This window comes from Psammomys obesus, unplaced genomic scaffold, assembly GCF_907164565.1.
Source record: "Psammomys obesus unplaced genomic scaffold, mPsaObe1.curated_primary_1811, whole genome shotgun sequence".
Taxonomy (NCBI): Eukaryota; Metazoa; Chordata; class Mammalia; order Rodentia; family Muridae; genus Psammomys; species Psammomys obesus.
Window position 1 is genome coordinate 6,649,760 of NW_026596120.1, and position 11,089 is coordinate 6,660,848.

Genomic DNA, 11,089 nt, shown 5'->3' on the forward strand with positions numbered 1-11,089 from the left:
TCCTTCCTTCCTTCCTTCCTTCCTTCCTTCCTTCCTTCCTTCCTTCCTCCCTCCCTCCCTCCCTCCTTCCCTCCCTTCCTTCTTTCCTTCCTTCCTCAGACCATTTCTTTTATTTGAGCTCTGCATACTGTTCTATCACGCAGCGTTGCCTCTTGATCAATTTGGTCCTGCAGTGCCTCAGCATCTTCTGATCTCACTGCCAGCCTGGTCCTCTTACTTCATTGGGTACTGCAGATGAAGGGAAATCACAGGGTGGAGAGCCATGAAATCAACAGGGAAAAGAAGGTCTAAAAGAGAAGGCCCAACAGCAAGCTCTTCATCTCTCTCTCTTGATTGCTCACTTTTTCCTTCTTTGTGTGTTGTGTTGTATTTTGTTTTGTTGAGACAGGGCCTCATTATGCAGGCCTGAAACTTACTCTGTAGACCAGGCTGACCTGGAACTCACAGAGATCTACCTGCCTCTGCCTCTCTAGTGCTAGAACTAAAGCCAAGTGCCATCACACCCAACTTAGTTTCTTGATCGTGTTTCTAAGTTTCTCAACTACCTTCTTTTAAACTAAGCATTCTAGCAGGGCTCAGTGGTGCACGCCTGTGATTCCAGCGCTCAGGAGAGGCAGAGGCAGGTGGATATCTGAGAGTTTGAGGCCAGCCTGGTCTACAAAACCAGTCCAGGATAGCCAAGGCTACACAGAGAAACCCTGTCTCAAAAACAAAACAAAACAAAACAAAACAAAACAAAAACCCAATAAATAAATTATTTAAATTAAAGAATAAAAATTCTAGGGAGTTCTCCTCCCACGCCCTGGACTGTTGTCCTCCCGTGGATCATGTGTAAATGGGCACACATGGATGCGTACATGTATGCTTAGCTTATCGCGCTCTTAGTGAAAGAGTTGGTCTGGATTCTCTGGTTTGCACATTTTGCTCATTTCACGGAGCAGATTATGGGGCTGGAGAGATGGCAGAGTGGTTAGGAGCCCTTGCTGCTCTTGCGGAGGACCTGGGTTGAGTTCCCAGCACCCACACGGCGGCTCACAACCATCTGCAACCCCCGGTTCCAGTCGATCCAACAGGATTGTGTGCGGCGCACATACATTCCTGCAGGTGAAACCTTCACACACATAAAGTAAATCCTTAAAGAAAAAAATCACGTTAAAAGGGGTCTATCACACCCTGGAGGTGGGTTTGTGGATATTAGTTTCCTCACTTTCCACATTTTAAAAACAAGTTTGAAGCACCTCGTTAAAACCGCGTTACTTTTAAGAAAGGCAGTCTTGCAGCACGTCAACAAAGTCAGCCACCGAATAAATTGCACCTGGAACGCGGGGCGTTACTGGCTTGTTTTCCACCGCAAGGGCTGGAGAAGCTGAAAAGCACACTCACAAGTCTGGCGATCTCCTGGTTGGTCAGCTGGAGGCCCCAGATGCACAGCTCCCTGCCCAGCGTGTAGTTTTCCTCGCGGATGGTCATTAGCAAAGGCTCCAGGGAGACAAGTCGTCTGCTCGTCTCGAAGTCGCCGGCTCTTACAAGCATAAACTGGAGTGGAGGAAAACTACAGGTGGCCATCATAAAGAGAAACCCACTCCTCTGAGTGTGTGGACAGGCTCGTGGCACTGGGGGTCGGAGCGACGGCAGGTTACCGCACACTCTTAGATCACAAAACCGATTTAGTTGTGTACAACCAGCTTTTTTTTTTTCTTTTTTTTCTTTTAATGAAGTAGAAAGGTGGGAAAACATCAAATGGCATCTTACATAGCAAGGGTATGGATGAGTATTTCATAAGGTTTTTTGTTTTAAGGACTTACTTATCTTACTCTTAAGGGTATGAGTGTTGTACTTGTGTGGATGTCTGTGCGCTACGTGTGTAGGGTGCCCTTGGAGGCTGGAAGGGGATAGCAGATCTCCTGGAACTGGAGTGATGAAACAGTTGTGAGCCTCCACGTGGGGGCCGGGAGCCAATCTTGCACCCTGTTCAAGCAGCAAGTGTTCTTAACCACGGACCTGCTCCTCCAGCCCCTCACAAGGCTCTTCATGATCTTCAGAATCAAAGCGGAGAACCCAATCTCAGCACGCCTCCAGCTCAGGCAGCCCTTCTGGTTGTATCTACCCAAAGGTTTATACCGGATGGGCTGTTAGTCATATTTCTGATGATGGTTGTAATAAAAACATTTGGTGGAGGCTAATTATAAAGACTACAGTAAAAGCGAAAATTAATTAGTGGGCTTGGAAGATGACTCAGTGGTCAAGAGCACGTTGGGCAGTTAACAGTGGCCTGAAGCTCTTGCTCCAGGGGATTCGACACCTTCTTCTGGCCTCCACAGAATTTTAATTATACGCACACCTCCCCTCATGCATATAATTAAAAAGTAAAATCTTTAAAAATTTAATCAACAATTATTTTCTCCCCCCCGCACCCCAAAGGTTGGTTGGCTCAGCAGTTAAGAGCACTTGCTCATCGTTGCAGAGGACCAGGGTTTGTTTTCAGCACCCACACTGGGCAGCTCCAGTCCCAGGGCATCTGATATTCTCTTCTGGCCTCTGCTGGCACGCGCACACGTGTGGTACGCATACAGGCAACCAGGCACACACACACGTTTTTAAAAGCGTGTTTAAGCTCCTCACTGAGGCAGTGAGATGTGTGTGTGTGTGTGTGTGTGTGTGTGTGTGTGAACTTCTGATAGAAACCGAAGAAAGAAAGGAATAGAGAAACTGGGAGGGTAAATGGGGTGGGCAGAGCAGAAGAGGTGGGGAGAGAGGCTAGAGGGAAGGAGGGGTACAGCCTGAGGAGGCTGGAGTCAGAGGAAAGAGAGGGGGCTTACGGAGGAACCGGAGAAGGTGATATGTTACATGAGGTTCAGTGGGCTCAACGCCTGACCCCACAAAACACATTCTGGCAGGCAAAGGAGGGCAGGTGCATGCGTGTAAGAGAAGCAGCCAGGGGAGCCGGCCCTTGGGGCCCAGTGAGCAAGGCTGTGACTCAGTCAGCAGATACAGGGCTGGTGGGGCAGCCAGCTTTGGGCTGGAGGAAATGTTTCCAGGACTGAACCCCTGGGATTCTAGTTCAAGGAAGGCCAGGATCCCACCACTCACCTTCCTGAGGACCTTCTCTGTGTCCATGCTGCTCTTCAGGTCCCTTCGGATGGCGGGACACATGGAGGTCCGAGTCTGTGTGCAATGCTTCTGGTATGTCCTCAAGAACTTCTGAAGAATGGGAATCACCGGTTCGGGAGCCCCTTTGGGTTTCTGTTTTCTTTCCTTTGCTCTTGGCATTGTTTTACAGTGTGTGATTCCACGTGGTCTCTGAAAACAGTAACAGTAAGCAGAAAGCCAGCACAGAATGTGCCTCACCCACACCTTAAATCGAAGCACTCAGGGAGGCAGAGGCAAGCAGATCTCTGTGAGTTCAAGGCCATCCTGGTCTACAGAGTAAGTCCAGGAGAGCCAGGGCTACACAGAGAAATGCTGTCTTTAAAAAAAAAAAAAAGAAAAAATGTGTGTGTGTGTGTGTGTGTGTGTGTGTGTGTGTGTGTGTGTGTGTCTATCTGTGCAAAAGGTCTGCAATTCTTTTCCCAAGGACAATACCTGGCCAAGATGTAGCTACATGACTAAGAAAAGCTGCTATATAAACAGCATTGGGGGAATAAGAAAGAAAACAACTGTTCATTCCCGACGTCAACCCAGAGTCCACGTCTCTTTCTAGCATTCCTCTCCTTTCCAGGTCCCTGTGTTGCCCTTGGCTGTGTTGGGCACGGCGTAAGTGTGAGTCTGAGTGTGTCACAGTGAGTATTATGGAGGTCGGAGTACAATTTACAGGAGTCAGTTTTCTGTTTTTGCCTTGCAGAGAATTGAAAACACGTCTCCAGGCTTAGTGGTCCATGCCTTCTGCTGAGCCCGACAAGCAGGGTGTTTGTCTGTTTGGGTTTTTAAATTATTTATTACTTAAATGACTAGCCTGACAAGATGCTGCCCACTGATGCGATAATGGCATGAACGTACGGGAATTACCAATTGCTCTCTGATTGGATCTAATGTCCAATCCATGAGATGGAACTTATGCCTGGCACTGTTTACAGGGCCAAGGATATATGGCTAGACAGATGATATAGATATAGGGGAAATACCTAATACCATACTATTATTCTGCTAAACCGACAGAGCCTTAAAATGACTCCTCATGACTTGCTGCTATACTCAGAGATTTATGTATTCAGAGGTTCCCAAAGGACAGCAGGAGGATGCTCTCTCCTCACGCCATGCCCTCCGCACCCCACCGGACCGTTCCTGGGCCTCCCCACCTTCACAGTAGCTGGATTACTCCATGCTTCCCTGGGCAGAGCCATCCTGGGTCCCACCACCTCAGCCTATGTCCTCAGCCCCATTCTGGGGTGGCACTCAGCAGAGAGAGAAGAATGGTATGAGGTTATCCCCCAGGACCTATAACCTATCTAGCCACAAGTTCTTGGCCTCGTTAACAGTGTCAGGTGTAAGTCCCACCTCATGAAGAGGACTTGAGAGACAGTCAGAAAGCGATGTTTAACTCCCGCAACATCCCATTGCGTCGTTCAGCCCTTCGGAGAAGCTTCCTCTTGACACACAGGCCCTCATCTGGACAGAGGGCAGAGAATAAGAGGCCGTGGAAAGCTCATCTCAAAACGGGTTATATACATCACACCCTTTCTCCCAAAGTCCAGGGAACCTCTCCAGAGAGGGGGCAGAAGGACTCTAAGAGCCAGAGGCGCTGGATGGCTTCAGTGGAACCTTGTTTTCCAGACACAGCAGAGCAGATGCACACGTGACTCCATGGCATGTGCATAAGCCGGACAAAAATCACAGCATGGAAGGGGTGCATTAGACATTCCAGCACCGGCTGAGGAGCTGTTGGGGCTTCAAAGTCAGCGGTGGGAGACTGAGAGCCTGCCGGACTCCAAGGCAAGCCTCCATCCTGAGAGTAGTTGGGCAACACACACCGGAGCCAACGGGGAAAGAGAAAGAAGAAAACTCAAAACTGGGTGGCTGAGGAGGTGAGGGTAGAGAGAAGGTGACACCTGGAGGAGTGAATCCGATGTAAATACACTGCGTGGAATTCTCAAAACACCGAAAAATGTTGTTTAAAATGCCTTAATGAGAGAGAGAGGAAGGAGAAAGGGGAGAGGGTGGAGAGGGAGAAGAATGTGAGAGAGAGGGAAATGGGAGAGGTGGGGAGAGAGGGAGGCAGAGGGAGAGAGAGAGACTGTGCCTGTGTGGAGGCGGCAGAGGGCAACGCCATGAATCCTTTCTCGGCTTGCTTTCAGGACTCGTTCTGGTGTGTCCTGGAGATGCGCCCATGACGGTTGCTGGCTGTCATGTCAAATGGTGCTGAGGCATCTTTCTAGTCCAGGAAATTAGTGTTTTACCACAGCATTTTTTTTTTTGAGGTCCTTTCTGCATGCAGTTGGGGCTCGGGTGCTCCAAAGCCCCCCTCGATTAATCATGAGTGAAAACTCACTGAGGTCTCAGGTGGCGCCTTACCTGTGCGGCTGGGCGGTATCATCTCATCTCAAGGCCGCTGACCCTTCACCGTGTCTCACTCTGGACACAGTGACACAGGCTGAGGAGGTGGTAGTTAGAACCCGAGGGAGCATCGGAGAATCCCAGTTGTCCCGGAGGCGGGGAAGTGCAGAGCAGGTCCCATGGGGTGAGGGGAGGGCAGTGTCTCCGAGGGGACCTTGGAAACCCCAGCCATCCCCACAGGTGTAGGTGTTGGGCGCTTCCCAACTGTCTCAGTCCTGCTTCCCCCGCGTCCTCTGTTGCCATAGAGACGGGAGCTCCCGCCAGACACTGAAAGCAAAGAGGGCGGAGGCGTGGGGGCAGGCAGAGACAATTGCCTGTGTGGTTGGGGGATCCCAACCTTGAGAGGCTTGGCAGGCCTGTCTGGACCGAGCCTGAGGAAGTCAGAGTGCGCGAGGACTCTGCGCAGCTGCTGGCTTTAAAGTTGGAGGACGGGCACTTGAGCCAGGAAACGTGAATGGCTTCCAGAAGCTGGAAGAGTGGAAATGGATTCTCCCCAGAGCTGCAGAGAGGAACTTAGCCCCCACCGAACCTGCTTTGATTTTATTTCAGTGAGATCCCCTGGGACCTCTTGTCTCCATGACTGTCACATAATAAACATCTCCCCCACCCCCGTTCCCTGCCTCTCATAAATGACTACACAGTCGTATGTACCTACCCCTATATGAGTGCAAACGGATTCCAGAAATCCACTTCCGGTGTCTTCTTCAGTCACTCTCTACCTTGTTTGTTTATTTATTTGGGACAAGGTCTCTCACTCAACCTGGAGCTCACCAATTTGGCTAGAACAGGAGGCCCCCGAGATGCTCCTGTTTCTACTTCCCCAGGGCTGGGATTACAGACCCCACAGCTTGGCACTGGGCTTTTTCATATGAAGGCTGAACTCAGGTCCTTATGTTTGCACCTCCTGTCGTGGTGGGCTTCCAGGGTGCCTTTGAGTGGTCCCTGCTTCTGTAACCTCTCACATTCACGTAAATAACCCTAGTGAATGCTTTGCTTCACCAAACTGGACATTGGTGGTGGTTGGTCTGCTGCTGGTTCCCTATCTGGGCTGAGTTAATATTTGCTCACGCCTCCCCACAAATGGTATCACACAATTATTTCAGACCTTGGCTCCTACTCCAGGAAGTACCTGAAAGTGTAAGAGACCAATGGCTTGCAGCTCCTGGACACAGAGTTCTCAGCTAGTGGGACAGCAGCAATAAGATATTTACTGCCTAGACATTTGGTAGTGAGAAGCACTGATATTGACTTGGTATCTCTATGGTACAACGAATGCAGGATTTTCCTTGCCCTACTCTGCTATCCTTAACTGAGGGGTGGGCAGGGGAAACAACCTTTCCTTTCCTGATGGGGACAGAAGGGACCTCCAATGAAGGGCTCTTTAATAGAAGGGAAACCCAAGCCCCAAGACCCTGGAAGCTAAAAGGAAAAGAAAAACACTAGCTGAACAAAAGCCTCCTTATTCTTATAGCCTTTCTCTCTCTCTGTGGGTACTGGGGACAGAATTTATGTCCTTTGCAAAAGCAGCCTTAACGGTTGGTCCATCTCTGCAGCGCTGGTTCTTGACAGTCAGAGCCTGGAGCACAGCAACAAAGCTGGAAAAGCAGCAGATGGAGGACCGCAGGGATCACCAGCAGAACAGTCACTTTTGACAGCTTTTCCCTGATGGGTCCCATTTTTAACCTTATTTGCATACCCACATCTTCCTGCTCCGTGTCCAGTGACACTCCCTAATTGAGACTCTCTGGGGCTGCAGGAATGGAAAACATGATGAGAGCTTGATGGAGGAGGAAGAGAAAGAAGACTGGGGACACAGACTCTTCAGGAACTCCCTGCACCAGAGGCTTCTGCCCTGGCCAGGGAGCTTACCAGAGCCAGTCCCTGAGCCTCAACCAAAGGCTGGGAGCAGAGGGACTCATTGCTGCCTCCGCCTCCAGCAGCAGACAGGAATTTGTTACTGCGTCTGCTTCTCGCCAGAGACAGGAGGCCTGCCAGCCTGTTGATCCTGTTGGCGACCTGCTCTCTGCAGACTTGCCCTGCAAGCAACCTCTCTTGGTTGACACCCCCAGCCCTCTGAGAGCTTCCCAGAGCTGAGACACTTCTCAGAGCAGAAACGGCTCTTGGCTAGCATCCCACTGCTACCGAGAGTTCAAATTTGATACGCTGAAATCGTCAAATTCTACGTGACAGTCTACTTAAAGTTAGTTAATTAAGCTCAGGTTATTTAATCCCAAGTTCTTAATAAAGCTCCTCCTGCTTGAACACTCTCCACTCTTGCATTTAATTCTTGGAAGGATGGCGGGCAACAACATGGATGGAGACAGGGCACAGCCTCCTGCCGAAGGCTTTGCGTGTCAGTTGCTGTAGGCCAGGGCCTCTTGGTCTCACGACAATGGCCAGTCAGGAAGAATCCCTTTGCAAGAAATGCTACCCCTGAATCTCAGTAACACAACATGTGTCTTCTCTCTCACTGTCTCGTGGAGAGACTCGTGTACACCCGAGGTGCCATTCCCAAGGGGTGTGGCTGCCGCAGTGGGTAGGCTTCAAGGTTCATGGGGTATATGGCTTCCTGAATAACAATGGGGTACCGCAGAAGGGAGGGGGGATGAAGGACCCCAGAATAAACGGCCAACTGTGCCTGCCCCAAGCAGCCATATTTTCATGCAAAGATGTTTAATAGATTATTATTTGTACATATAAAAAATGGAAAGCAGGCAGGTCAGAAATGACTGCACTTATTTGAAGGAGGGAGTCACTGAAATTAAAACGAGACTTGGCTTCCAGCCAGGTCTGCCTGACTCCTGGCCCACGTTCTCACTGGCTAACCCTTCCCAGAGTTTAACAAAACCACTAACAACAACAACAACCGAGAGGAACAGAAAGACCCACAAGACATTGGAAGACACCCAAAGCACCATGGCACTCTTCGTCTCGAAGAACTAGGGTCTATGGAAAGATTCCTCTCCTGCCCTTATCCCAGCTGTGGTCTGCAGCCCCAACTCAGGGCTTTGTGCAGCTAAGCAAGCACTCTACCCCCTGAGCCACACCCTAGCCCTCAGATATCGCTTCTGGGAGACCAGCAGACTCTTCTGAGATCCTTTCCTTGACTTCTGCTGAAAGGGTGAGGCAGCTGAAAGTTTAAACATTAAAGCTCTCCCTTGGTTCTGCTCGCTTTACGTGGTCAACTGTCATAGTTAGTCACATCCATAAAACATCCCAAACTGTCAGCCAGGGGTAGGGTGTGTGAAAGGAGTGGATGAAAGAGAAGCAGTTCTTGGAGAGTTTGGGTGGCAGTACCGTGACTTTCCAGCAGTCATAGATGATAGTTTTGAAGTTAGGGATTGTTTTTTTTTTTTTCCTCCAGGTCATTGTCTTAAGCTGTCCACACTGATGTCATTGTTGTCAATGATGTCATTGCTGTCATCCTGTTGTGTGTAGACTAGGTTGTGCAGGTTGCAAACCATGCTGCCTGGTTGTGTTTCTCAGGTCACCTAACTTGTAGAAAAGTTTGTCACACCCTCACCCATGAGCTTCTGTTACTTGGGATGTATGAGTCAAGGTAAGGCTTGATTCCCGACAGCCTTTCTGTTCACTAATAAGGGTGCCTCAGATCTGGTGGGAAAGGAAACTGCTTTTTTTGGAACTGAAATGCAGTTGGATATAAAGAACCTTAAATGTAGACAGACCTCAAAATTAAGCTCTTATTTGTTTACCCAGACAACCACAGCACTTTCTGCCGGCTTTGTGGAAATCTGAGCCACGCATAGGGGCTCAGCCGGCAGCAGCTGCAGCTGGGGGCTCTTCAGCTCCTTTCGGACAGCGACTCTGTACTGCTCATGGTTGCTGGGTTGTTTTGGGCTCCTTCACAACCTCACTTTTCACAGAACTGATTCCAGATTATGTGCCCTCATACTGGTGGAGGGGCCTGAGAAAACCGACACAATCATTTTGCTTTCAGCCTTGAGCAGAAATAAAAATACAGTCACTGGCGAAGTAGCTCAGTGTTAGACAACTTGCTCAGCACGTGCAAGCCTCTGGGTTCCATCTCCAGGAATGCAAACAAGCAAACAAATAAATAATAAGTAAATGAAACAAAGACGTAAATAAAAGCATGGTAAAGACACATCTGAGAGGACTGACTCAAGGTCCTTATAGTGTTTTGTGATGCCCCCTCTCAGCCTATAGATTGTCCCTCAGAGACAAGGCTATTCTTTGCCTTTGTCACTTTCACATCCATTTGCTATTAAAAAATTTTATTTATATATTTAATTATTACAATTTATCCACTTTGTATCCCCCCTGCAGCCCCGTCTCTCGTCTCCTCCCAGTCTCACCCACGCTCCCTCATTTGATATTTTTGTTTGTTTGTTTGTTTGATGGTGCTGAACTACAGTCCCAACACACAAATTTCAAATCAGCTGTTCAAAACCAACTAATTTTGATCCGAAGCCCAGGGAGGCAGCTTAGTGAGTACAAGCGCTAGCTAGCCACACAAGCCCGGCAGACTGAGCTCCACGACAGAACCCAGGTAAGAAGCCAGATCTTTAGGCATTTCTAAGTTAGCACTCCTACAGTGAGATGGAAGGCAGAGACAGGAGCATTGCCCAGAAGCCGTGGAAGCTCAGGCCAGCCTGGGAAGAAGGCCTAGAATCTCTCCGAGCTGCTTATTGAGGCTTCATTGGTCAGCTTTAAGTCTTCTGGTTGGCTGGAGCAGATCTCAGATACAGCAAGTACTGCACCTGAGGCTGGGGGCGGGGGGTTGACATCCTCAGAGCCTGTAGGCCTTGGCAGGGGCGATGAGGAGCAGGGGGACTGGATGAGGAGGCCACGGGAGGACCTAGGGTGGGGAGGGAGCTCGTGAACCAAGGCTGCAAATGGGTCAATCGATGGCTTTGAGGCTGACTTTGTTCAAGTTGACTGGCAGTCACCCTGACCTTGCAGGAACATTGGAGCCCGATTTGCTGTAAGCGGTCAGAGAGTGACTGCCTTATGATCTCTGTTGAAACCACTGCACTCTGGCATTCTGTGAAAAGCTTGAGGTGTAGACTCTCTGTGGATGAAGGAACACCAATGTGTTCCCAGAAGAAAATATTCACGAATACACAATTTCAAATGTCACAGAAGGTTGTTTTTCAGCAATCAGAAATACAGATGTAGCTCCTGAGCGTGGTGGCTCACCCCTGCAACCCCAGACTTGGGAGGCAGAAGCGGGATTCTTTCAAGTTCAAAGCCAGCCTTGTCTGCATGATGAGTTCTAGGCCAATGAGGGATGCATAACAAAATGATGTCTCAAAAAGAACAAAGAAATCATTAGAAGTAGACAGGATGATCTGCATCTGTAACTCAGGAGGCTGAGGCAAGGGGATCTCAAGTTCGAGGCCAGCCTGGCCTACATGGCAAGACCCTGTCTTCAAACAAGAGCAACAATCTCCCAAACAAATAAACAAAACTGAGTCTGTCTGCACAACTTTAATCCCAGTACTCCAGAGGCAAAGGCAGGTGGATTGTTGTGATTTGAGGGTAGCCTGCTCTATGTAGA

General features: G+C 49.4%; 1 protein-coding gene across 2 annotated transcripts in view; it reads right to left on the reverse strand.

Moving 5' to 3' along the window:
- The window catches only part of LOC129693137 (uncharacterized), a 37,342-nt gene extending 31,572 nt beyond the window's left edge, over positions 1–5,770 (reverse strand). For both annotated transcript variants that reach the window (XM_055629805.1, XM_055629804.1), the window contains exons 1-3: positions 5,509–5,770; positions 3,091–3,300; positions 1,384–1,536 (exon numbers count right to left, since the gene is read on the reverse strand). In XM_055629805.1, the coding sequence (XP_055485780.1) occupies positions 1,384–1,536; positions 3,091–3,270 (333 nt within the window). In that variant the 5' untranslated portion in view covers positions 3,271–3,300; positions 5,509–5,770. The remainder of the gene's footprint in view (positions 1–1,383; positions 1,537–3,090; positions 3,301–5,508) is intronic.
- Between the last annotated feature and the right edge of the window lie 5,319 nt (positions 5,771–11,089).